Source organism: Aspergillus fischeri, genomic scaffold (assembly GCF_000149645.3).
Source record: "Aspergillus fischeri NRRL 181 1099437636245 genomic scaffold, whole genome shotgun sequence".
Classification (NCBI taxonomy): Eukaryota; Fungi; Ascomycota; class Eurotiomycetes; order Eurotiales; family Aspergillaceae; genus Aspergillus; species Aspergillus fischeri.
Window position 1 is genome coordinate 1,071,306 of NW_001509773.1, and position 26,704 is coordinate 1,098,009.

A 26,704-nucleotide genomic window follows, 5' to 3' on the forward strand; every position below is an offset into this window, starting at 1 on the left:
ATAGAAGAGCAACACTGAAGAGAAATGAAGCACAGCAGAAATTGTAAGCAGCCAGTAAAAGCCTCCGTCAATCCTACCCAGAACATCATCTACGGATAATGATACTTTAGTCTTGTGGCACAATGCCCTTAAAGAATGTAACCTCCGATTGAAGGCGGAGCACGCAATTGTGCTAAATCGGCAATTACCGCCCATGGATGTAGTCAGAAATGCCCCATACTGCCCCCCATTGACCAGGAACCCACTGTTCTTATTTATTTGTAGGCTTGCACTCATAATCTCCTCCTTGTCCATATGTTCCTTTCTTCTCGTAGTTCTGCCTCGTTAGCAGTCCTTCACAGTTTCAGAGGCGCATCGTCATCATCAGTATCCGCATTCAAAGCTGTACCTCCCCGCCTTCATAGCCGAACAGTGAGAGCGATGTCGGCGACAGCAGCGAGACCAGATCCGTTTCGTCCAGCGAAGAGAGTTGCGGGCCAGAGACAGGATGTCTGGTGCGTATACCTTTTGCAGCACTTCGGACCAGAATGGAACTATATCCTAATGGTGCAACAGGTCAATTGTCAACGAAGCCGCTGCCGCTTCGCCGGTCCAGCCGATTGTGAACATGGGTCAAGGCTTCTTGTGAGTGACACTTCATTCGGAAGAGTAGGGACGAAAAACTGATAAAAATTTATATAACAGCGGCTACAACCCTCCTCAATTCGCTCTTGATGCGGCCAAGGAAGCTCTCGACCGGGTCGAGTGCAACCAGTATTCGCCCACGAAGGTACAGCACTGCGATTCAGCGAACTGGCAATTGGCTTTCGGCTTATAATGCGATACAGGGCCGTCCCCGACTTAAGAAGGCCATTGCCGACGCATACTCTTCCTCCTTCGGACGAACCATAAACCCGGATACGGAAGTTTCCATCACCACCGGCGCAAACGAAGGTTGGGCGCAATAAGACATCCGTTTGGATGTGCTTGCTGACAGTGGACTAGGAATGTTGAGTGCTTTCATGGGATTCATTGAACCCGGAGACGAGGTCATCATCTTCGAGCCCTTCTTTGACCAGTAGGGCACCTTGACCCTGTGCCTCCGAATCTCTCTAACGCGCTGTATAGATACATCAGCAACATCGAGATGCCTGGCGGTACAATTCGATACGTCCCCCTTCATCCTCCCAAGGACGGTGCGACAAGGACTTCGCCTGCGTCTGAATGGACTATAGACTTCGAGGAACTGGAGAGGACGATCAATCCGAAGACAAAGATGATTGTAAGGAGTATCCTTCTTCCTTATTGAGACAATAGCTAACTCGCTCTGTAGGTCTTAAACTCGCCGTGAGTGAGCCAGATCAATTACATTCGTATGAAGCTGACAACCGCATCAGACACAACCCTGTCGGAAAAGTCTTCTCGCGAGACGAACTCGAACGCATTGGTCAGCTATGTGTGAAGCACAATCTTATTATCCTCTCCGACGAGGTGTATGATCGCCTCTACTACGTCCCTTTTACTAGAATTGCTACCTTGTCCCCGGAGCTCTGGGAGCGTACTCTCACGGTTGGCTCCGCCGGCAAGGCCTTCTACGCTACTGGCTGGCGTGTTGGATACCTCATCGGACCGGAGCATCTCATCAAGTATGTCGCCGCTGCACACACGCGTATTTGCTACAGCAGTGTATCTCCCCTTCAGGAAGCCGCCGCAGTGGCTTTCGAGCAGGCGGACAAGGTCGGATTCTGGGACCAGAGCCGGAGGGAAATGAAGCAGAAGATGGAACGCTTCTGCGAAATCTTTGATGAGCTCAACATTCCCGTGAGTCTATCGCAGATGGTCCAAGAGAGCTACCGTTACTGATTGACTACTAGTACTCTGATCCTGAGGGTGGCTACTTCGTCCTTGCAAACATGTCTTCCGTCAAACTCCCGGAAGATTACCCATTCCCTCCCCATGTCGCCAGCCGCCCTCGTGATTTCAAACTTTGTTGGTTCCTGATCCACGAAGTCGGGGTGGCAGCCATCCCCCCGACGGAATTCTACACCGATACGAATGCCCACATCGCCGAAGACTACCTTCGCTTCGCCGTCTGCAAAAACGATGATGTCTTAGAGACAGCGAAGGAGCGGCTCCGCGGTCTGAAGAAATACATCTCAAAGTAAGAACGCTCAAAATTCGGTGGGTTCTTCGGTGAAATGTGCTGCGAACGACGGATGGACATTCCCCGGGCTTTGTGTGCTCAGGACTTGCGTCGCGTTTATAGGAGCTGCAATGAAGCTTTCGGGCAGGCCACGGAGGACTTGAAAATCTAGATTAGCGGGTTTTCGTTCTGTCTTTTATATTTCAAATATCTCAGCGTCTTGTTGTTCTTGCTTCAGGACATGTCAATCTAACCTTGAAGAACATATTGGCATCATCATTGCATATCATTTCTGCAGACCGCTCCGAGGCTTTCGGCTGGGAAGAGAGTCAATAGGCGGAGGATTCATTATGCTCATTAATGGAAGGAGCTGAGCAGAGATGACTATTTACTCTTACATCCAGATTCCTATGTACTGTCACAAGCCAACATAACCAACCCCTGGAGCGAGTATCTTCAAGAGGAAAATCTCCAAGAACAAATCACGACAGTCTTTAGTCGTCAGAGAGACCTTCAAGCATTGATGCCTTCGATTTCCATAGGTCCAGTTCCAGCACCGTCCCATCCTTCTCCGCGCTGAAAGATCCTTCTATCTTCCTCCGCCACGCCCTCGAAGCCCTCCCCTCTCATGCGCGCATGCACGTCCGTCACATCAGGATGAGTCGTTCTTGCAGCCCGCAAGATCCAAAAAGATTCTTCTAAATGATCGACAGTCTGGCGATGACCATTTCCTCCAACCGAACCGAGAAGACGACGATATTCACCGCGGCAGACGGCATCCGGGCAGTGGCGACGATTTCTACCGGTCCAGTCGGTCTCGCAAGCGTGTCTCTCTCCGGTGATATCTGGCAGTATGTTGATTGCGAATTCAGAGTGGATCTGATACTTGAGCATGTTTTCGACCTCGGGGGACCATATCTCCTGAGACCGCAGATCGTCCCTAATTAGTCGGTACATGTAATCAACCAGTTCGTGGACTTCGATAGTCACTGTGATGAAGCTTGTGATTAGCAGGCAATCCCAGTGGCGCGCTTGGTTGATGATCATGACTTACTGAAAAGACATGCTGCGAGGATGCGTCGGAATCTATCCTTCTTCTCCCGATCCCCGAACTTGATTGTGTAGAGGACCCGATGGGAACACCGCATCTCGAGATTGTTTTCGGGAAATCCTGCTTGCGCCCAATCTGCATAGTCTGAGAAGACAAAATAATCTCCTTCACGAATATTGACGTTGAAGTACACGGCCTGGCGATGACGCTCTGGGGTATCATAGGGATGAAGGCAGGGCACCAGTGGTGGGCCATCTCGCACGTCTCGAGGAACTGAGTTCTCGCGACAGGGCTGTGTGAAGGTCATTTGTCCGCAGTAGATCCAGTGCCATCTGATATCCTGGAGAAGATGTTCTTTACAGCAATAACGAACTTCGGAGAATGGCCCACACTTAGGGCAGATGACAGTCCTTCCGTCCCAGAGATTGCATCGCTTGTCGCAGCTGTGTTTTGCGCACGGAAATCCATGGCTATCGAGTTGCCAAAAGAAAGCTTCCAGTCTCTGACTGGAGACGTTTCCGTGAGCCTTGGGTGTGGAGAGCGTTGAAATGTCACTGGCTGCCAGGGACGACGGATGAGAGTGACTGTTGCTGAAATGAGGTGATCCGTGGTCTTTAAAGTAAGGGGTCTGCTGCGAGCTCTGCTCAATGTCAAGGTTAGTAACGCTTGAAGAGTCCTTCTCTGACTCTGGCTTGCTCGGGACATTTTCGTCAGCCGTCAATATCGTGCTTACAGCCTTAGATGGAGAGGCGTCTCGAATCTGCGTTCTGGCTGATAGGCTTTCGCTTCCCATTATGGAAGTAGACGCATCAGTGCTCAAGGAATCTTGTGTAGCTTCGCCGGCTTCTTCTATGGGAGGCAGCATTTTCTTTGCTGAATTCGCGGCTCTGCGACTGTCTTCATTGGCACCAGGATGTTGAGAGGAGGATGGCACAGGAGAAGCTTCTCCAGCAGAGATCACTTTGTCATGCAGTGAAGTAACACTGCTACCAGAATTTCCTCCCAGGTTAAGCATGAGACTTGAAGGCTTTTCAACAGTGCTGGGGCCTGGCTGCAGGTCTGCGTGTCCTTGTTGAAATTCACTTTGGGATGGAGCGCAGTCTGCAGAAGTCCAATTACTCTGAGACATAGCAGCGTCGGGCGGCGGTTCTGGCGATCTCATCTGCTGGTGGTCCTTCTCTCCCTGGGCTTGAATGTACGAGTCCACATTGGGTCTGACATGAGGTGTCTGGCGCATGTGTGTCTCGTTTCTATTCCCAGAGGGGCCTTCGCCCACAGAATCTTGGTTGTTCCCGCCCCTAGTTCTGTTCCTGGTCTTCTTCTTTCTCTTTCGCGACGTTGGTACTGGCTGCATGATGACAACTGAGCTGGGATTTGACTCTGCAGAATGCGCGCTGGACGAGTGAAAACGGTCGCTGAATGGGCTGAAGGTGTCCCCAGAGGAGAGGGACTCTGTTGGAGACAAGCGAGTGATGGTTCTTGCGCGTATCAAGTTAATTGCAGATAAGCGAGTAATGAGCTGCTCTGGGCTGATATTCTGCCTTTCTTCCACTTCTTTGCATTAGTTAGCGACGCGTTTACCTGCGGTTGAGGGACATCTGGAGAATTAGGTGTAAAGAAAGTGAATGCTAGCCCACTTACCCACGTCACTACCCTCAGTTGGAGAATGACTTTTACTCATCTTCATTGGGGAGGTGGGTGAGTTTCTCTCTTTGTCACTCTCCAAGCTATTGCCAATGAGACAGGTGGAGTGGTCCATCAGCATGTAGTTTGCTGGGTGTTTGACACTCAGTTCCAGGCTGCTCAGGTTCAGTGGATCATAGAGGCTTCTAGGGACGTTAGTCATTGAGACCCTCTCCATCATCGTGGGCGAACACTCTGTTGCCTCGAAAACCCAGCCCTCTATGTCCTCGGCTGCCATCCTATTTCCGGAGGCTCCTGGGGGACTCAGAGCTCCCTCAGGACGCGATATCATGGCGTGTTACCTGCTTTTACTCAGCGCTGCTAAAATTCAGGGTAACTCTGGTGGGATATTGATATATCTCTCAGTCTTGACAGCGCGTCGACCTCTGGTATCTCAACAAAAAATCTATGAATCCTTTCTCCTTGTAGAGTGGATTCTCTTCCTAAAGAGGGTCTCTGAAGGAGTAAAAGAGATGAAAGAGTCTACCAGGGAAAGGTTCCGTGTTCTTGTTCACTAACATCGCCATGGCAATGGTGACCAATTGATTTTCCGGTAGAGTCTGTCTGAGTCCTATAGACAACATCTTCCTGTTCCTGTGACCCATAGATATATACAGACGCAGAGGCTGGATTCTGGATCACAGCGAGCAGCCCTTCTCACGATCGAGCTTCTTGATTCTACGCGGACAATGTTGATCATCCAAGTGTTAGGGCTCATGTCTCGGATATATGGATTTTATGATGTACTCATCTCCATCCCATATGTTTATAGAAGTCCCGGAGACCTGGATGCCAACGGAATATCTGGTTGGTCCTAAGCACTTTAGGCAGACTTCGCAGTCCATGACCCTCTTAATTCATCATATAATCTGTACTATTCTAGTATTGAATGTTTAACTGCCTGATTGTACGTGCAGTCCCTATGATCACGTGGTAGTTGCTTCTTTCAGTCGCCCTCGCAAATGCCATTGCTTCATCCTACAACCATCGTCCAGCATCTTGAAGCTTTTCTTGTGGAACAGCAGTTGTTATATATTCATCAATGAATATAAATAACTCTCTCACAGTATTTTTTGCCATGTCAAGTTATTCCCTCTATCTCTCATATCCAGTCAAATGATAGATGATACCCTAACCTCCGGCAGGCCAGCGGTAAATGGAACAAGAAGCAGGTCTGCAGATGTCAAAGGCAGCGAACAAAGAGCCCTTGCTTTTCTTTCCCACTTAACTCCACTAGGCCTTAGTTTATAATATCTGATTAATTGGCTGACGTTTTGCTGCACTACTTGAAGGATTGGTTGAGCGATCCTGGAGCTTAAGCGCCGGCCGTGGGAGGCTATATTTGGCCTGCCAGCGCTCTGAAGAACCACTGAGATGAGCTGCTCAGCATCTCGCGCAAGATGAAACGACCCGGGTGCAGAAACCTTAGATCTATCTTGATCTATGGAGTAGCAGCTGCTTTTTTTGGTCCTCCTGGTTGTGGTCGGGCTCGACGGCAGGCTTCTAAATGGATGTCTCAGATGGCTGCTCAGGTCAGAAGGAGAACATTTCCATTACAATGGGAAAATAGGCGACTGCTTTGCAGATATAAATTCTATTCGCCCCGATTTTCCTATTCATTGTGCTTTATTAAGTCATTGTTGCCTTTCCTTTGTTGTTGTCTTGACAAGCGCTAACACTTGTACTCTTTGTCGCGACAGTTTCTTTCATTCATCTTCGATAGACTCGAGCATGCGTCATGAGCTCTCAATAGACTGATTCATCCTCCTCTTTTTGAAGTCCATAGTTGCCGGTCAACTTTTTCTTTGGTCTTTGCAGATTCCTCTATATTCTCAGCTTCGTCTTTCACTTCCTCTCTCTGCACATTCTGTCTGCGACTACATACCTCAACCAGCACGCCTATCGCTCAACGTTGTTCTTCATATAGATTTCAGCATGTTATTCTCAAGATCTGGTCGATCGATATTTCCTCTTCTGCCACCCTACGCAGCCCACGCCCCGAATCCGAACCAAGGACATATAATCACATTACCTCCTGACGGTCTGACCCCTTACCTTGGCCTCAGGGCTCGCTTATCGCAAGTATGGATCAATCGATGGACGATCCTGCTGCTTCTTGTGCTCGTCAGAGTTTTGCTGGCTGCTTCAGGTCTGCAGGCAGACATGAGCACAGCGAAACGGGAAGCCCTATCCGCTTGCACGAGCGTCGAATCCATGGGTAGCTCGATGGCTTCTATGCCCCATTATTTATCCCAAGGTGTCAACGAGCTAACGGCAAGCGGAGTCGAGAAGGCTGTGAGCGGCCTCAAATCGATGCTGATGCTTACCATCACTGGTGTCGAAGAACTGGTCCTCTTCATCATCAAAGTGCTGTACCAGACTTATCTGTGTCTTTTCACCCTGGCGGTTAGAGGCAGCGTGCATGTTGCGGTGGGCGTGATTGAAGAGGCCGCGGACTTTTTGAATTCCACTGTTAAGGAGGTTGGAGACGACATCGGCAAAGCCGTCAGCACGTTCGAAAGTGCATTCAACAAATTCCTTGATGGTGTGAACACCGTCGCCAGTGCTTTTGGAGCCAGCGTACCAACGTTGGACCTCAACAGCTCGATCAGCGCTTTGGAGAACCTCCAGCTGCCTTCTTCAATCGATAAAGGGCTTGACAAGCTCAATAGCTCCCTTCCAACCTTTGATGAAGTCAACAATTTCACACAAACGGTCCTGCGCACACCGTTTGAAGAGGTCAAAAAGCTCGTCAACGAATCTCTCGGAACATACACTTTCGATCGATCTTTGCTACCGGTTCCAGCAAAGGAACAGCTGACGTTCTGTGAGGGCAACAACGGTATAGACTCGTTCTTCGACAGCGTGACGGATTTGGTCATGACAGCGCGCAAGATTTTCATCGCTGTTCTCATCGTTGCGGCAACGCTGGCTTGCGTCCCAATGGCATGGCAGGAGATCCGCCGCTGGCGCTCGATGAAGGAACGCTCCCAACTAGTCAGGAAGGAAGCGCACGACCCCATGGACGTTGTCTACATTGTGTCTCGGCCGTACACTGCCGCAGCCGGCATCAAAGCCGCGAGTAGATTCAGCAACAGCCGCAGGCAGATTCTTGTACGCTGGGCGGTTGCTTATGCAACAACACCCGCAGCGTTGTTCGTCCTCTGTCTCGGAGTAGCCGGACTACTCTCTTGTCTGTGTCAATACCTGCTTCTGCAAGCCGTCGAGAAGACCGTGCCCGAACTATCGACGCAAGTTGGCGCGTTTGCCGACAAGGTCGTCGACAGCCTACAGAATGCCTCAGCGGAGTGGGCCAACGACGCCAACGGAGTGATTGGACACATGAACCAAGACCTGAATGAGAACGTCTTTGGCTGGGTCAACACCAGCACGACCGCTTTAAACGATACGCTCAACACTTTTGTCGACAAGACGACCGGCGTCCTCAACGACACCTTCGGCGGAACCCTTCTTTACGAGCCTCTCATGGACGTATTCGAGTGTCTCATTGGACTCAAGGTCCAAGGTATCCAGAAGGGACTCACCTGGGTCCATGACCACGCGCACATCGACTTTCCTCTACTTCCAAACGATACCTTCTCCCGCGGGGCGGCGGCCAGCATCTCCAGCAATAGCTCCAATCCCTCAGACAGCTTCCTCGCTGACGCGGGCGACCAGACCTCAAACAAAATAACCGAGGTAGTCATCCGGGTCGTCAACAAGGTCGAAGACGGCGTTCGCACAGAGACAATCATCTCCGCGGTCATCATCCTCATCTGGGTATTCATCGCGCTCGTCGGCATCGTCCGAGCCCTAAGTCTGTTCTGGGTTCGAGACCGAAACCGCGGTGAGGGAGGAGGAGCCCGGGTCAACCGCCATGAGTCAGACGCCGGAGGGTTCATCGACGTACCATTGACGGCTATTCCAAACACAAACACAGACGCTCGCTCGATGCCTACTCCAGCTCCAGCTCCAGCTCCTCGGTATGAGGCCTCCACAAGCACCGTGGTGGCTTCCCGTGCTGTCCCCGTGAGCAGCACTCACCATGAGGATGAGAAACTGGGGTTTGCCGGCGAGAGACAATACGGGTCTGCGCTCAAGGTGGACGGCGCTGCGGACCTGCGGGGAAGTAGCTATGTCGAGTATGACATGGAGAAGCGGTAGCGGGATTATACGGATTTTGATCCGCTGGCGTCTGGTTCGTCCTCTCCCCTGGTGCTTTTCATTTGCATTGTAGCATCTTTGGCGTGAAGCGTTGCTATCATACCCATTTATGCACGTTATTCTACTTTGTACGACATTCGTTTACATCGTGTCCCATTGAAGACATCTGCAGTACGGATGTCACACTTCAGTTTAGATTCACAAAATAACCAACATATTGAGCATTAAACTGGATACAAACAATACTCGAGTATGATAAAAATGCAGATCGCTGCGTCGTGTCATTCATACACTTATAATCGCTGTACAAGCATTGAAAATGGTTATATATAGATCTGTACCCGAGAATATAACAGAGAGCAAAGCCTTAATGCCATGTATATAGCCAAAATGTCGTAATCATAAGCCCACAACCTCATCATAAGACAATAATCAAATCGCAACAAAGAAACTCTTCTCTCCTTCTCGAGGCGTGACCCTCACTCTCTCAATGATGGGATCCGCACAGCTGACCCGAATGCGCTCGGGCGTAGCCGGGCTCTGCAAGCTAAGCACTTCATTGACATTCCACTGCTTGCGCGCAGCTTTGAGAGCATCCCGGATGGCGAAAAAGACAGCGCTGCCCATGAATAGCGGTGGTTCACCGACACCCCGCGATCGCTGGATGGTGCGGAGGTTCTCCCACTCGACGTCCTTTAGAAGACTGACGTTGAAGACCTGAGGAATGTCCCTAAAGCCAGGGATCTTGTAATTTCCGGGGCCCTTGGTGAAGATCTGGCCCGAGGCACGATGCCAAAGACTCTCTTCGGTGGTGAAGAGGCCCTGGCCTTGGATGAAAGCGCCCTCGATCTGCCCGTAATCTATAGATGGATTGATGGTGCGTCCGACGTCCATCTTGATGTCGGCGCGCAGAGGCGTCCAGTCACCGGTTAGTGTGTCAATCTCTACCTCTGCAGCTGTCACGCCCTGCGTGAAGTAGAAGAACATTTGACCCTTGTTCTCCCCCCAGACGTACCCAATATCAGGGGTACGGTAGAAGCCTTGAGCGGAGAGGTTAACCCGATCGAAGTAGGCTGCATGGGCGAGCTCCTTCATGCTGGCCCCGGGCGTCTTCTCACGGTACGGACGCAGGCGCTCGTTCAACTGCTCGCACGCGTTGAAGATGGCATAGCCGTTGAGGTCCGAACTGGCGGACGCTGCCGTAGAGGATGTATTGGCGACAGTATTTGTAGCTGTCTCCGAGATGAAGACGTCGGACTGGGGAACACCAAGTGCTTCTGCTGCAATCATTGTCATCTTTGTATGCAGTCCTTGGCCCATTTCAACTCCACCGTGGGCGACCAGGACGCTGCCGTCGTGATAAATATGGACCAATGCGCCAGCCTGGTTCAGGAACAATGCTGTGAAGGAAATGCCAAACTTCGTGGGAATGATGGCCATTCCACGCTTGGACCATTTGTGTTTCTTGTTATACTCCTCCACGGCTTTGCGGCGTTCCGCGTAGGCGCTTTCCTCCAGTACTTGATTATACATCAGGGGAACATGCCAGTCTTTGAGCTCCTGGTGAAAATGAGTCTTGTCTCCCGGCTGATACATATTCTGCAATCGGAACTGTTCGACAGGAATGTCAAGATGATCCGCAATCTCTTCCATGAAGGATTCGGCGAAGAACATGCCCTGCGGGCCACCAAACCCACGGAAGGCAGTGTTGGAAACAGTATTCGTCTTGCAGACACGGCCACGGACGTGAACGTTTGGAATTTTGTAAACTCCATCGATGTGGGAGAGACTTCTTTCCACAACTGCGCCAGAGAGATCTTGCGTGTGACCTCCGTTGGCATATACGTCGGCATCAAGTGCGAGGAGTTTCCCTTCTTTTGTCACGCCAACCTTCCAATGACAGAGGAATGGGTGGCGCTGGCCAGAGGTGACGATATCTTCATCCCGATTCAACATGCATCTGACTGGTCGTTTCGTCTTTGCGGCTGCTGTGGCACAAATGCCTGCTAGTTGCACCGACCGCGTCTCTTTGCCGCCAAAGCCACCACCAAGTCGTTTGACTCGAGACACAACCTTGTTGGCTGCCACACCAGTGACTTGAGCAACATATGTTTGGCTATTCCGGAGTTAGCTTGCATTAAGTGGGATGCAGAAAAGGGATAAAACTCACGTTTCTGTGGGATTCTGAGTACTACTCCAGACCTCCATCTCCCCATCCTCTGGTTTCGGAATCGCTACGCAAGCTTGAGTTTCCAGATAGAAATGCTCTTGGCCACCCATTCTTGATACTCCATGGAATACGCGATCCGCTTCCTCGAAAGCTTTATCCGCGTCGCCACACTTGATAAAGCGGAAGTGGTCAAAATATGATTCGGCCTCGATTGCCTCCTCAATCGTGAGGATTGCGGGTAGTTCTTCATACTCAATCTTCACAGCTCTGGAAGCCTCCTCGGCAATTTTAGCAGAGCTTGCAAGTATCATGCCGATGGGCTGGCCAGCAGTCATGACTTCATCCACCGCAAAGAATACTTCATCGCACTTTGGAGCACCCCACCAATTCGCTTTGGGGTTAGGAAGGTCCCTATGGTCCACATAGTCATAGACCCCAGGGATATCCAATGCGGCTGTCGTGTCGACACTGACAATCTTCGCATGAGCCTTTGTCGAGAGGACCAGGCATCCGTACAGCTCATTCTTCTGCACAGGAATATCGTCCGTATACTGCGCTTCTCCAGTAGCTTGCTTCAACGCAGACACGTGAGGCGTAGCTTTACCCAGAATCCTCTGCTGGTAAGCATTCGAGGACTCGTGATCTTTCTGTCCTGAGGAAATGGCTCTCTCAATCTCGGCAATGACATCTTCGTCAATATCTGTATCTCTGACCTCAATCTCAGAGAGCACATCGTGATAGAATCGGTAGAAGAACCCAAGGGCTAGAGACCTGCGGTACGTTGCCATCCCACCAGGGACGCTAAACTTTAGGTCAAAGTCCCGTTCCAAAGCACTCATGGTCCCCTCGAGCGTCGCAGGGTTCGTGAATTTCTTGCCGACCAAGAACGACTCTGCGTTGCGCGCGGATACCGTCATAGGTGCTAGGCCACCAAAAACGAGGTTCACGCTCGTCACATCATTCGATGGAGAAAGTGACACACGCAGAGCAGCGTTAACGATGGCGATGTCATCATCCTTTCTCTTTGACTGTTTATAAGCCCGAAGGTATTCTCCCTGTTTGGACGAGATCGGAATACGCAAGCTCGCAATGACGGCATCTTCTGGAAGGGCAGTCAACCGGTAACCTTTGAAGAACTGGTCCATAGGGATCTCGATGTCCCCCTTCAAAGACTTGGCGATGAGAACAGTGTTCGTAGCGACAAACACTGGATTTAGATCGGAGATAGGAGATGCCGTGGCCAGATTTCCCGCGGGAGACGCAACATTCCTGATCTGCCTTCCTGCGAAATACCGAAGCTGTTTCTTGATGGCCTTGAACGGCTGACCCTGCACCGGGCCGTACTTTTCAACCGCTTCGTCGCAAATTGACTCCAAGTCCGTGAGAGAGACATTAGCTCCGAGTTCAAGATGGTCGTCTCTGAGAGAGTATTGACGAAGTTCTGGAATGTCGCCCACGTAGACAGACGCGGTGTATCTCATTGCCTTGAACTTCACTTCAATCTGAGTCTCCGTACTTCCACCGATGATTTTAGACGCAGGGTGTGCGTTTTTGATCTCCAATAGTTGCTGCAGGGTGACTGGCCTGTACCACTTCTTTTTCTTGTTGCCGAAGACGACGGGTCGAAACTCGTGTTTCTGGAGAGCCGGTGGGAATATCAATTCCGTCTCTGGATCGTATTTGATAAAGTCAGGAGGTGTAAAGTTCGGAGAACTACCATCGTTGCTCTCATCGTTTGACAACTGTTTGCAGCACCCTCCTGCACCATTCTGTTTCTCCATGCAGCAACCTGTTCCACCATTGGCACTTGCTTTCCCACATACATTTGTGGCTGTGAAACTGTGGGCGGCGTCCAGAATCGGTCTGTACCCCGTACAGCGACAGAGGTTTCCATCGAAAGCTTCTTCCACCGCATGTTGCGAGGGCTCGGGGGTATTGCGAACGAGTGCATAAAGGCTCTAGAAGAACGATCAGTCAGGTCAGTCTAACCGACAGAGATATTGCGGTGTACGAAGGGCATACCATGACGATTCCAGGTGTACAAAAGCCACATTGACTGCCATTTCCAATCGCCAGCCGCTCCTGAACTGCGTGGGGCTTCTTCACATTTCCGATGCCCTCAACCGTGATAACATGCTTGCCGTCCACACTTATCACCGGCGCCAGGCAAGCATTGACAGATGCATGATAGATCTTCTTGGTTGTCGGATTGATGTGGGACACGACCTGTAAGGAGTAAGAATTTCTGTCGCAAAGACAGGCTCAGATGTCGATGTCGTCCTGACTTACAACTGTGCAGGCACCGCAGCCTCCCTCTGCACAACCCAGCTTAGTTCCCGTCAACCCTATCCCTCTCAAGTATTCTAACAGAGTGAGCTCTAAATCGACATTATCGAGTATGACTTTTGTGCCATTGAGGTAGAAACGAATTGTGTCATCCCAGTCCTCCGTCAACTGGGCTAAGGAAACAGCCTTGGAAGGTAGCTCCTCCACATCCGGCGAAGTCAAGATTCCAGGCGCCATTGGAGTGTGAACCAGGGCTCAGAATCTGTTTTCCTATCTGTAAATGCTCTCAGGGAGAGCTCTCCCAGCTCAGGCGGTAGCTTCGTTTGTGTATAGTCAAACAAACAAGCTGGTAGGCATGAGTCCAGCGGGCGATAGAAGAGACGGATCAACAACCAGAGAGATCCGGATTAAGAGCAATGGAGATGATATTTGTGATAATAATTCAAGTAGCAGCAGATGAATCCATCACCTAAAGTGATATGGGAAGGATATGTGCACAGTGGCTCAGAACTGAGATGCACAGACTAGTAAAATAGTTTATCGCCTCTTATCACACTATGTGGTTCTCCTCCCCGCTTGTTATCGCCCCCTTCGCGGGGATCGCCACCATCCGATGAGCGACGCACCTGGACAGCGGAAAGCAACGGTCTCCATCCACGGTTGGAGTTCCTACCAATGACGAGCAACACTGCGAGGCAAGCCGCAGAACAGTATTCATATTTTCTGAGATTGTTAGGCATGTGTGCATATCAAATCAATTGAACATTACTGACCGTTCTTATTACTATCGGGAGATGACAAGAGGTACAACTGGAGGAGGACGACTTAATTTCATTCCTCAGGCAGCAACGCCAATCCATATGCTCCGCCCGGTGTCACGGGCTACCACCTATATAAACCCAGATATTATAACACAAGAAGATAGAAATATATCTCAGAAGGAAGAAAATTCCTAAGTATCAAAGGATACACGAGCCAGGAGACAATGTCCAATATTGAAAGACACTTTTCAATTGGTCCTCTATTCTCTGACCTTAGCACCAACGAAATCCTTCTCTTCTTCCTCCCATTTCTTTCGCTCAACGACGCTTCGGGCCCTAATTTGTAGTAAATCTTGTCAATGAACTGTCTCCTAGGCATTGGGGATAAGGGACATGGAAGCACGTACCGATAAGCTCTGACGAAGCGCCAGATTTCAGTGTCCGCCAGGTTCCAAGCTTCAGCCACGTCTTTGATGCCAATCCTGTTGGTCTCCTTGCTCTTCAAGACTTCCCTTGCCTTTGTGATTAGATCATATTCCTTCTCAATGCCCTGTTTGCTTGGGTTGGCGTTCTGCATGGAACCTTTGTTGGTATTTTGCGCAGACTCTTTCTTTTCGCCTTCTTTCTTGGTTTCGGTGGGGCCACTGCGAGGGATCTTGAATCCGAATTGCCATTCGAACTCGTCCAGAAGTTCGGAAGGCAGGACCTGGCCGTTGTTTGCTGGCAATGATTCCACAGTCATCCACAATGAAGTGCCGATTGCCGAATCGTCTGCAACGGCCTGCTTCAGCACGACCGCTCGGGCAGCGCCTCCAAACTCACTACTCAATCGGTCTTTAGTCACTTCCGTCAGCCATGGGTCGCGTTCGGTTTCGCGGCGAATATGTCGAGTGGTCACTTCTTCGGATCCCTGCTGCAGGCTAATCAGAGTGTATGGGTGGGGGAGAGTGCCTATCGTAAAAACGTGTGATGAGTTCTTGTAGGTAGCGGGCTGACTGATATGCATTGGCCGCTCAGGGTTGCACGGATGGCACTTTTGCAGATTTGGAGGGCAAGATTCGGGGATGGGTGAGCTCGGGCATTGGCCGAGAGCTTTGGCAAGGCGCAGGGCGGGTTCCACTAGGGCGGTCGTATGCTCAGGGAAGGGCTTCAAAACAGCAATGCCGGCCTGGAAGGAGTTCTGGAATGTGTTATGTAGATGTGAGTTGACCAGCTCGACGAGCGCCAGTCTTCCGGCGGTCGGCGATGAAACGATCTTCTCTGCGAGTGTCGGATAGTGAGTGGTGATGGTCGCAGAGGTGTAGAAAGCCAGAGCGCTCGGCTGTTCGACCTTGAAAATCTCGCCGGGGATGATGTCCAGCATGGATCTCGCCTTTTCGTCCACACTCTTGAGGGCATTTTGTACCACATTCTTGAGCACATCGTTGATACGTGTCTTCTCGCCAGCGAAAAGAGCACTGCTAATGTGGTCGAATCTTGTAATCTGCGCAGGATCGACTCCCCGGCGAAAGTAAGACAGCAGCGGATCATCATATCGCGCCATTGGGAAACAGCGCCAATCGGCGAGTAATCCGGTGCCCATATGACCCCAGGCAAGCCACCTGAACAGATCATACTCAAGATCTTTATTGATTTTCAAGGTCTGTACCATCTCGTAGAGTTGATTGTTCATCGCCTCGCCACGGCTGAGTACGACTGGCCTAAACCCCTGAGCGAACCAAGCCCGACGCCAGGCGAGGAGAAGCTGAGCATCAGCATTCTCCGCATCCTTATTATCACCGTGAATCGGTTCGTAATAGGTGTAGATGTAGGGTCTCTCTCGAAGCGGAGGCAGTACGGAACGGTTCTCATCGAGAGTGATGGACGACGAAAAAGGGTTGATCCATGCAAAATTGCTGAACCATTTCGACTCGCCGCTGGTACTATTCTTCTGTTCCGGCGGTTTATGGGAAGCTGGCCGGAAGAATGGCAGGTGATAGTCGCTCAGAGACGGGAGCTTCGGCCGGGGTACATATTTCGCTGGGCCAGAGACCGGTGCTTCCCCGGAAGGTGATGCTGATGCTGCGGAATTGGGGGAGGAGGAGAATATTACCAGTACGAGGGCGACAAAAACGATAATGGTTAAGAGAGCGGTGCTTCGATGTGGAATCATCTTGCTCTCTTTCTAGGGAGAGAGCAAATTCTGATGGGTTACTACAGGGTTGGAATCCTGTAGGAAAGTGCGGAAAGAACGACGTTGCGCTTGCGATCGCGGTAACTCAAGTGGAAATTTCAGAGTAATGGCTGCTCGGCTTCTCAGTTACATTTGCAACGAGTCAACGGTATAAACGAGACGAAGGCTCAGGTCATCGCAAGCAATGAGCACGGCTGAACGAGCGCTGATAGCATTCGCATCTATACAGTGTACGTAGCCTGACCTTGACCAAGGCCTTTCGTTACTGTTACTACCTCATCAGGAACTGAGGTACTTTGGATGCCCGGGAACAGTATGGTCGGATCCTAAACGAGTTAGGTACCAGGTACCCTGCACCGCCGCATCCATAAGTAAAGGACAAATAGGGAGTATCTACACTAGGCCTATTGCGGCGAGCAGTGGGCAGTCCAGGTACTCTGATGCCTTAATACCTTGATGCCTTGATTCCTTAATGCCTGAAACCCCAAAAGGCGGTGACCGCGACAGAAAGATGATTGTGGGGCCTGGGGCAGCGAAATCGGCACTTTTCTTGTAGATGCCCCTCTTGACTCATACTAATATTCTTCTGTTCTGTCAACCCAATATCCAGCCCGAGTTGTGAAAGTCGAGTGCCCAAACAAGAGTTTCGGGCCTCTGGACCGCAATAATGGGTGTTGAAACAGCCTCCTTACACGATCGCCTCGAGAGATGGGCACAGAGGCTACAAAATTTAACAGTGTCTCCTCTGACCCGAGACTATCCCGAGAACCAAAAGGCGGATCTGAAGAGAGCAATTGAGGCCTTTGAATCCCTCAAGCTGCCAAAGGATGTGCATACCGGACTGCAGAAACTCTCTGGATCATCATCCGGATTCATTGCTTTCCTGGCTGCTTTTGTTGTTCTCGTAGCTCGTTTGACCGGCGATGAGGATATCGCTGTTGCGACCAGCTCAGCAGAAGATGGCCGGCCATTCGTCTTGCGGGTCTCAATTGATCAGTCGGAGACCTTCCAACAGCTCTACTCTAAAGTTGAGAATGTATGTGGTACTGTCGTTCATTCCTGGCCATCTCTGACCATCTAATAGGCATTCAACCAAGGAGCTGCCGATATAGTTCCGTTGGGTAGCCTACGGTCCTACATTCAGGAAAAGACCAAGTCAGAACGTGCCCCGATCCTGTTCCGCTTCGCTGCCTACGATGCCCCTGCCTCATCGCAAGAATATCCTGCCAATACCTTCGAAACCACCGACCTGGTTGTCAACGTTGCAAACGCGAATGGGTCCACGCCGGAGACGGAGCTGGGTGCATACTACAATCAGCGTCTGTTCTCAAGCGCCAGAATTGCTATCATTCTGAAGCAGCTTGCACAGATTGTGCAGAACGCCTCTAATAATCCCGGGGAGGCGGTTGGAAGAATTGATTTCATGACGGAGGATCAGCGGTCGCTGCTACCAGACCCCACATCAGATCTGCATTGGTCCAGCTTTCGCGGAGCCATCCATGATATCTTTGCACAGAATGCCGAGAAGCATCCGGACAAGCTATGTGTGGTGGAAACCAAGTCGGAGCAGTCTCCTCACCGTGAATTCACCTACCGGCAAATCAATGAGGCGTCAAATATCCTAGGCCATCACCTGGTCCAGGCTGGCATCGAGAGGGGCGATGTTGTAATGGTTTATGCCTACCGTGGCGTTGACCTTGTGGTAGCTGTCATGGGTATTCTCAAGGCCGGTGCAACCTTTTCGGTCATCGACCCTGCCTACCCCCCTGAGAGGCAGTGCATTTACCTCGATGTTGCCCGCCCGCGAGCACTCATCAACATCGCGAAGGCCACCAAGGAAGCCGGCGAATTGACTCAGCTTGTTCGGTCTTTCATCGATGAAAACCTTGAGCTGCGGACGGAGATTCCCGCGCTTGCACTGCAGGATGACGGTACTTTGGTTGGAGGATCTGTTGAGGGTCAAGATGTCCTCGCTAATCAAGTTTCTCTGAAGTCGACGCCGGTAGGCGTCGTGGTCGGGCCCGACTCGACCCCGACTTTGTCATTCACCTCGGGTTCTGAGGGTAGACCAAAGGGCGTCAGAGGACGTCATTTCTCTCTGGCGTACTACTTCCCATGGATGTCTGAGACCTTCAAGCTTACCCCCAATGATCGTTTCACTATGCTGAGTGGTATCGCTCACGATCCTATTCAGCGAGATATCTTCACACCACTCTTCCTGGGAGCCCAGCTGTTGGTCCCGGCTCGTGAGGATATCCAGAACGAGAGACTTGCGGAGTGGATGCGCGAGTATAGCGCTACTGTTACCCATCTGACTCCTGCAATGGGTCAAATTCTCGTCGGCGGTGCCTCTGCGCAGTTCCCTGCTCTTCATCACGCTTTCTTCGTTGGTGATATTCTGATCAAGCGAGACTGCCGTTCTCTGCAGGCCTTGGCTCCTAATGTCAACATTGTCAACATGTATGGAACTACTGAGACTCAGCGTGCCGTCAGTTACTATGAAATCCCCAGCTACTCTAGTCAGGAGGGCTTCTTGGATACTATGAAGGACGTCATTCCGGCGGGTCGCGGAATGGTCGACGTGCAGATGTTGGTTGTAAACCGGTTCGATCCTAGCCGCATCTGCGCCATTGGCGAAGTTGGTGAAATCTACGTGCGTGCGGGTGGCCTGGCAGAGGGTTACCTGAGCAATGAGGAATTGAACAAGAAGAAATTCCTCACCAACTGGTTTGTTGATCCGCAGACGTGGGTCGAGAAGGACAAGGCTGAAAGCCAGGGCGCAAACGAGCCCTGGAGACAATTCTACGTCGGACCCAGAGATCGCTTGTACCGCAGTGGAGATCTGGGCCGATACACTCCTTCTGGCGACGTTGAGTGTTCCGGACGTGCTGACGATCAGGTCAAGATCCGAGGGTTCCGCATCGAGCTCGGTGAGATCGATACGCACCTTTCTCGGCATCCTCTTGTCCGGGAGAACGTCACTCTGGTGCGAAGGGACAAGTTCGAGGAGCCGACTTTGGTCAGCTATTTCGTGCCAGATATGAGCAAGTGGCCCTCCTGGCTCGCAAGCAAGGGCCTCAAAGATGATGATTCTGCCGAAGGAATGGTTGGCATGCTCAGACGATTCCGGCCTCTTCGCGATGACGCTCGGGAACACTTACGCAGCAAGCTCCCTGCATACGCAGTGCCCACGGTCTTCATTCCTCTGAAGCGAATGCCTCTGAATCCCAACGGCAAGATCGACAAGCCTGCATTGCCGTTCCCAGATACTGCCGAACTCAGTGCGGCAGCACCTCGCCGCAGATCATCCGTCTTGCAGACTCTGTCCGAGACCGAGCAGGTTTTGGCCCAGATCTGGGCTAACCGCATTTCCAACATCACCGCTCGCATGATTGGACCTGACGATTCATTCTTCGATCTGGGAGGACACAGTATCCTGGCTCAACAGATGTTTTTCGATCTGAGACGCAGGTGGCGCGGAATCGACATCAGCATGAATGCCATCTTCCGTAGCCCTACCCTCAGAGGGTTCGCTGCCGAGATCGATCGCTTGGTCAACTTCGAGTCATTCGCTAGTAATGCCAACGAGGCTGATGCCACCGCAGATACTCTGGCCACTTCCAATGAAGCTGATGATGAATATTCCAAAGATGCTAGGAAGCTGGTTGAGACCCTGCCCAAGTCTTTCCCTGAACGAACCGAGGACATGCTCTCGGGCGAGCCTACTGTGTTCCTAACCGGTGCAACTGGATTCCTCGGTGCACACATCCTCCGTGACCTTCTCACTCGCAAGTCGCCTATGGCAAGAGTCGTGGCACTCGTTCGTGGTAAAAGCGACGAGCAGGCTCTCGATCGCATTCGGTCTACATGCAGAGCGTACGGCTTCTGGGATGAATCATGGACTAGCAGGCTGCAGTGCGTCTGCGGTGACCTGGGAAAGCCACGGTTCGGTCTGTCCGAGGCGTTGTGGAATGATCTGACAGAACGAGTGGATGCTGTGATCCACAACGGTGCTCTGGTCCATTGGGTGTACCCTTACTCTACCCTCAAGCCAGCCAACGTTTTGGGCACCATTGACGCTTTGAGGCTTTGCGCTAGCGGAAAACCGAAGCAGTTCTCTTTTGTCAGCTCGACCAGTGTCCTCGACAATGACCATTATGTGCTTGAGTCGGAACGTATCATTGCGGCCGGCGGTGCGGGTATCAGCGAGGATGACGATCTGGAGGGCAGCAGCGTTGGACTGGGAACCGGTTATGGACAAAGCAAGTGGGCTGGCGAGTACCTCGTCAGAGAGGCCGGCCGAAGAGGATTGAAGGGAACCATTGTTCGTCCTGGTTACGTTCTTGGTGACTCCAAGACCGGAAGTAAGCATCGATACCCTGACCAGCGTCTGCACTCAAGATTGGAAGATTGACTAACATTCACTCTTTAGCCACGAACACGGATGATTTCCTCATTCGAATGATGAAGGGATGCATTCAGCTCTCTGCTCGTCCCAACATCCACAACACTGTCAACATGGTGCCCGTCGACCACGTTGCTCGTGTTGTCATCGCCGGTGCCTTCCAGCCCCCTTGCACGCCAATCGGTGTCGCACAGGTGACCGGACACCCCAGGCTTCGTTTCAACCAGTTCCTCGGCGCTTTACAGACCTACGGATACGATGTACCCCAAGTCGACTATGTCCCATGGAAGATGTCTCTGGAGCATTATGTCAATGACGGAAAGCACGATGATCCCGAGTCACAGCACGCACTGTAAGTCACCCTATGGAGATCGTTACAACAGGGGCAGAACACGTACTAACTGCTACCTCAGTATGCCCCTCTACCACTTTGTGACAGCAGACCTGCCGTCCAACACTAAGGCTCCTGAGCTGGATGACATTCACGCCGCTGCTTCCCTGCGTGCGGACGCCGCCTGGTCCGGCATCGATGCCTCCGCTGGCGCTGGCGTGACCGAAGAGCTTGTCGGTCTCTACGCTTCCTACCTCGTTACGATCGGATTCTTACCCCCGCCCTCTACCTCTACGACCGGGGCGCGTCCATTGCCCGAGGTCCAGCTCAGCGAAGACCAGAAGAAGGCTCTGGCGAACGTCGGTGGACGTGGGGGCACTTCTTGAGAAGTTTCTTCCTAGGAGCGTTTGTATGGGTTTGATGTCATTTCTCTCTGGTGTATAAAATGAGCGGTTCCGTATGACCAGAAAAATTACGAGTGCATGTATGTATATATAGAAGTGGAAATAAAAGGAGAATGCGCGATTTTCATAGAGATACGGAGTACTACTGTAGATGGTAATTCAGGAGGTGCTCCGTCGCTGTCATATTTCCCAACGTGGATAGATGGAGCGGGAGAGTAGAAATCGCTCATTTTGACTCCTGAATTCCACCTGTCGAACGGGATCGCAATCATGAGACTCGGATGATGCTGGAAAGCGAATATCAGGGAATTGCTAATTCGAAGCAAGCCACATATCACGATATTGGTGCTCCGTAGTACAGGCAATATCATGCGATCGCGACGAGAGAGACGGCTGATCCAAGCATTTGCCGCGATCCCGTTCGCAGTGTTTCCGGCTCACCGGACCTTTTCGTCCCCCACGGTGCCCATGAACAATCCCGTCCTTGGCCAACTGTCGACACAACATTTAATCTCCGTCCCTCGACCAGGTCTTATCTTCTTGTTCTTCCTCGCGAATATCCTCATCTTCCTCTTAACTTCTCTGCAACCGCTGTCGTGATCCTCTCAATTGGTAATAGACCCTCGCTGCGACAAAATGAGTCACTCCGGTACGTGCGCATTTCCTTTCTTGGCGTCTGCGGATGCTGTTCCTGAACCCTGATCAACTCGTGATCTTTGTCATTTCTCTGCCCCTCGACCCTTCCGCATCATTTGGATATTATCATTCTCTTGATAATTATCCATCAAAGGAAGATTGTTTCTGATCGGTTTGCGGCGGTTGTGCTGAGCTGCCCGTCTGTCCCTTCTCCGGTTTCGCCCTTCCCGCGTTTTTCCCTTTTTTTTTTCCATTTTTTCCCCTTCGATCGCTTTCCGTCGGATCTTCCCCCACCCCCAATCGCTGTTTCGCAAACAGCAAGCCATATTCCTCAAAGTACTCGCTGTATATTTGTGTCCTTCAGGATGAACATAACGAGGCTGTTACCGCGCTCCAATGCTCTGTCTTCGCCGACAGCAGCAGCACGAGCATTTCGGGGTCGCGGGGCATGCGTATATCCTCCATCATCACAGACCGTATATATGTGTCCAACCTCCACCGTCAGCTTAATGCATCGCTCGCCCTGTTCCACATCTGCGCCATTGCGATCGAGTCAGAAGTCGGCGGCCCAGACGAGTGCTAATAGTGACTCACTTTCAGACAAATTCTCTGCCGCGCTTGCCAAGAACAAGGAATGGGCTGCGAAGTGCTCCCAAGAGCACCCTGAGCTGCTTCCCACACTTGCTGTCGGTCAACACCCGGAAATTCTGTGGATCGGCTGCTCCGACTCCCGCTGCCCCGAGACCACCATCTTAGGCCTTCTGCCCGGTGATGTCTTCACCCACCGTAACATTGCCAACGTGATCCACCCTGCCGATCTCAGCTCGGGCGCCGTCATCGAGTTTGCCGTGCGTCATCTTCGCGTTAAGCACGTCGTAATCTGCGGTCACACCAAGTGCGGAGGTGTGGCCGCTGCCCTGGGCAACAAAGGCCTGGGCATCCTCGACCCCTGGCTGATTCCTCTGCGTCAGCTCCGTGAGCAGCACCTCGCTGACCTGCAATCTCTGTCCCAGGACGAGGCCGTCGTCAAGCTGGCCGAGTTGAACGTCAAGGAGGGCCTGAAGGCATTGACGCAGAAGAGCGTCGTGCTGGAGGCGATGCAGGAGCGAGGCCTTCAGGTGCACGGGCTCATCTACGATGTCGGATCTGGCGTCCTTCGGGAGCTGGACGCCGCTGAACCCGAGGATGCGATCAAGGCACGGTTGACATCGTTCAAGACCGATGCTTAGGCGGTAGGCATCTTCATTGTGTTGTGTGTGTTCGATTCCAGCGATTTTCGGGTTCCATTTTGGTCGGATGTTTATATCTGTGACTGTTGATTATGAGCGAGAGGTCAGCATTGGAGCGTGCGTAGTCCAGGAGATGTATATAGTCAGATACCTAGGTCAGAGATCTGAAATCTAGGACGATTGAACTCAAGAAGTCCAACACCAAGTCCGGTAGCGAAGCCATGTCAAAGACTGTAGCTTGCAGACTTCGTCGCTCTCAAGAACGGCATCATTACCGTCCAAACACACAGACATAAGCTGTCGACGAAGGTACAGATGCAGGAAAGAAGAGGAAGAAAACAAGAAAGAAAATCGATTCTGAAACGACTACGGGGGAGCCCAATTGATTTAGATTATTCAGACCTCAGCTAATTACGCAGCAACTAGGGATACGCCGATTCCAGAGGATCCAGCATACAACTTATACCAATGAAATCTCACTTGTTCGGGGAGGAGAACCTTGTGGCCTGCTGGTTCGGACCCGATGGTTGCCGTTTTGGGTATGGTACCGGCCGAAGCGGGGTTGTGTCGGGAGAGAATGATGCCTGAGGTTCGTATCGTCATATCGTTGATGTGAGGCGCCGAATATGGAAATCAACATTGACTTTCGCAGAAGACTAGTTAGAGAGATCAATACATTGCCATTGCTAATGCGGTATAAGTTTCAATAGATCTTCCGCCCCACTCTTGCGTTCTTTTGCGAGATCACATATGGCTTTTGTCCTTCTTGTTGACAGCTTGGCCTGATGGCACGAGGTCATTCACGAATTCCCGCATTTCCCCTGCAATGAGCCCATAGCTGAGAGCATCTCCTGTGGCCCCCAAGGTGGAGTTGTGGATTTCACCCACCTCCTTGACAAACCTGGAACCGAAGTCGATGAAGGATGTGATATTAGAGTCAACGCATCCATTGCTATAGACTAACCTGCTTGTTCTTCAGAGATGATTGATAAGCTCGGAACGCAGTCAGCTAGCTGATATTAAATAAGTATATACCGACGCAGTTTGCAGTTCAACAAGGTCTCAAATCCTAGACCTTCTTGAACTGTTTCCTGGCAGTGATTTGAGAGCTTGCTGAACTGCATGCCCGCACCGACGAGGCTCAAGGATTGGCAGCAGGCATCCAGCAATTGAGCACGGATGATTTCTCCATCTCAGTTATCTTTGTGCTGATGTGACAAGCACATTCAATACGGATTCTGGCGATCGTCAAATATATGTGACAATGGTCGGAGATAAGCAGGGGCCGGACCTACATAGCCTCTGGGACATTTCGAAGCTAGGACTGCGGGCCCACCTGGTTCGTAGAAGCATCGATTCCTCCGTCATGCCTCTTTGCTCCAGCGCCCGGCTATTTGGACATATTTACTGTCTTTTCCTAATGTGAATAGTTAAAGGAGTAAGGGCCAAGCTGATGCTTTAACCGAATTTCTGGACCGAATTATGAATATCCGATGGTCGGCTACTCATCGGCTCAAGCGCATCATCGCTTCAGACTTTCGGCAGATCCAGTGGACAAAATTGGGTGGTGGATGGTTCGTTCTACGTCAGTGCCCGAAGCTTAGGCCGGCTTAATAATGATCGCGGCTTTAAGAATGGAGTTATCATCAACAGACGGACTTGCTTCAACCTTGGTCATTTGGTTGCATTTGCTTTTCTTCCATAATCCTGGCTTTCTTCTACTTGCTGCTGCGCATTGAGCACTCTTTTCTTATAATCTACCAATAGTGCATACAATGGCTTCCAACAATGAAATGGAATATGTCCGGTATGCTCATTCAATGCTTTGCTGCTCGTCCAGGTCCCGCACCGCTAACCAGACCCGATGGAAATAGGCTGGGCAACTCGGGCCTCAAGATCTCCAAGATCATCCTAGGAGCCATGTCCTATGGCTCCAAAAAGTGGCAGGATTGGGTCCTCGACGAAGACGAGGCCCTTCCTCTGATCGAGCATGCCTACAAACGCGGCATCAACACATGGGACACGGTGAGTGGGCGCTCATGGGCACAAATGACGCGGCGCAGCTAGACCCTCTGACACGAGTAATGCATTGAAGGCCGACACATACTCCCACGGCCTCTCGGAAGAGATCATCGGCAAGGCTCTGAAAAAGTACTCCATCCCCCGACACAGAGTCGTCATCCTAACCAAATGCTACTTTGGCGTCACCGACGAGACCAACGAGAGCAAAATGCCTCCTATCTCTGCCTGCAACCGAAACGACGGCGACTGGGTGAACCGCGTGGGACTCTCCCGCAAGCACATCTTTGATGCGGTCGATGCCTCCGTCAAGCGGCTGGGCACGTACATCGATGTGCTGCAGATCCACCGCCTGGATCGGGAGACGCCCCGCGAGGAAATCATGAAGGCTCTCAACGATGTGGTTGAGAGCGGGAAGGTCCGATACATCGGCGCCAGCACGGTCCGTCCTCCCCCGTCTCCTTTCTGACTGTCCAGAATGACCCTAATCGCTGACGTTCTCAGATGGCCGCTTGGGAATTCCAAACCCTCCAGAATATCGCCGCCCGCAACGGCTGGCACCAGTTCATCTCCATGCAGAACTACCACAACCTCCTCGCCCGCGAGGAAGAACGCGAGATGATCCCGTACTGCCTCGACTCCGGCGTCGGTCTGATCCCCTGGTCGCCTATGGCGCGCGGTGTCCTAGCCCGACCCTGGGGCTCGCGCTCCTCCGTCCGTGAGAATACCGACGCGACGCTGCAGCTGCTGGTCCGCAGCCGCGAGACCGAAGCTGACAAGGCGATCGTCGAGCGGGTCGAGGAGATCGCGAAGAAGAAGAATATCTCCATGGCGCAGGTAGCCATTGCTTGGGTGCTAAGTCATCCCAAGGAAAACCCTATTCTGGGTCTGTCGAGCAAGGAGCGAATCGACGAGGCGGTTGCTGCTATCAAGGTGCAGCTGACGCCGGAGGAGATAAAGTACCTCGAGGAACCTTATCGCCCCAAGGCACTTACGGCACTTGAGCGGTGATTATTCGTATACATGCATGCAAGGGTGTATCCATCAGTGTCTGCGTACGTAAGTGGTCGCATTTATGCAGTCAAGCTGCTGAGGGTCAAACAATAGTTTCAGACGCTTTTCTATGTACACTCTTCTAGGTAATATCATAGATGAAAGATGCCCCTTAGTAACCACACAGATGGGATACAAAACTAGGAAAATGCAAAACTGGATGTGAAAGTCATTGATACGCGTGAGAATCATAATGCTAGAAATGCAAGGAGATGAG

The 26,704-nt window shown here is 51.5% G+C and overlaps 8 protein-coding genes across 8 annotated transcripts, besides 1 other annotated feature; 5 read left to right on the plus strand and 3 right to left on the minus strand.

Moving 5' to 3' along the window:
• Window positions 1-420: 420 nt before the first annotated feature.
• NFIA_105110 (kynurenine--oxoglutarate transaminase) lies at window positions 421-2,144 on the plus strand (the record flags this gene model as incomplete). The annotated part of the gene is made up of 8 exons (XM_001266919.1): window positions 421-494; window positions 556-624; window positions 685-769; window positions 828-933; window positions 985-1,057; window positions 1,108-1,268; window positions 1,313-1,800; window positions 1,854-2,144. 8 exons carry the CDS (start codon window positions 421-423, stop codon window positions 2,142-2,144), a joined length of 1,347 nt encoding a protein of 448 aa, XP_001266920.1.
• Window positions 2,145-2,635: 491 nt separating this feature from the next.
• Window positions 2,636-5,019, minus strand: NFIA_105120 (uncharacterized protein; the record flags this gene model as incomplete). Its single annotated transcript, XM_001266920.1, has 3 exons — window positions 2,636-3,111; window positions 3,177-4,625; window positions 4,815-5,019. 3 exons carry the CDS (start codon window positions 5,017-5,019, stop codon window positions 2,636-2,638), a joined length of 2,130 nt encoding a protein of 709 aa, XP_001266921.1.
• Window positions 5,020-6,791: 1,772 nt separating this feature from the next.
• On the plus strand, window positions 6,792-9,020 carry prm1 (pheromone-regulated protein PRM1; the record flags this gene model as incomplete). The annotated part of the gene is made up of 1 exon (XM_001266921.1): window positions 6,792-9,020. The coding sequence occupies one exon, from the start codon at window positions 6,792-6,794 to the stop codon at window positions 9,018-9,020; it is 2,229 nt and encodes a 742-aa protein (XP_001266922.1).
• A 432-nt stretch (window positions 9,021-9,452) lies between these two features.
• NFIA_105140 (putative xanthine dehydrogenase HxA) lies at window positions 9,453-13,713 on the minus strand (the record flags this gene model as incomplete). Its single annotated transcript, XM_001266922.1, has 4 exons — window positions 9,453-11,136; window positions 11,191-13,148; window positions 13,213-13,416; window positions 13,480-13,713. The coding sequence occupies 4 exons, from the start codon at window positions 13,711-13,713 to the stop codon at window positions 9,453-9,455; spliced, it is 4,080 nt and encodes a 1,359-aa protein (XP_001266923.1).
• Window positions 13,714-14,497: 784 nt separating this feature from the next.
• NFIA_105150 (uncharacterized protein) lies at window positions 14,498-16,389 on the minus strand (the record flags this gene model as incomplete). The annotated part of the gene is made up of 2 exons (XM_001266923.1): window positions 14,498-14,573; window positions 14,645-16,389. 2 exons carry the CDS (start codon window positions 16,387-16,389, stop codon window positions 14,498-14,500), a joined length of 1,821 nt encoding a protein of 606 aa, XP_001266924.1.
• Window positions 16,390-16,848: 459 nt separating this feature from the next.
• Window positions 16,849-16,887: a microsatellite.
• A 190-nt stretch (window positions 16,888-17,077) lies between these two features.
• Window positions 17,078-21,532, plus strand: aarA (L-aminoadipate-semialdehyde dehydrogenase; the record flags this gene model as incomplete). Its single annotated transcript, XM_001266924.1, has 4 exons — window positions 17,078-17,446; window positions 17,495-20,774; window positions 20,843-21,167; window positions 21,229-21,532. 4 exons carry the CDS (start codon window positions 17,078-17,080, stop codon window positions 21,530-21,532), a joined length of 4,278 nt encoding a protein of 1,425 aa, XP_001266925.1.
• Window positions 21,533-22,668: 1,136 nt separating this feature from the next.
• Window positions 22,669-23,415, plus strand: NFIA_105170 (carbonic anhydrase; the record flags this gene model as incomplete). Its single annotated transcript, XM_001266925.1, has 1 exon — window positions 22,669-23,415. The coding sequence occupies one exon, from the start codon at window positions 22,669-22,671 to the stop codon at window positions 23,413-23,415; it is 747 nt and encodes a 248-aa protein (XP_001266926.1).
• Window positions 23,416-25,203: 1,788 nt separating this feature from the next.
• Window positions 25,204-26,445, plus strand: NFIA_105180 (aldo/keto reductase; the record flags this gene model as incomplete). The annotated part of the gene is made up of 3 exons (XM_001266926.1): window positions 25,204-25,440; window positions 25,511-25,876; window positions 25,939-26,445. The coding sequence occupies 3 exons, from the start codon at window positions 25,204-25,206 to the stop codon at window positions 26,443-26,445; spliced, it is 1,110 nt and encodes a 369-aa protein (XP_001266927.1).
• Window positions 26,446-26,704: the final 259 nt, after the last annotated feature.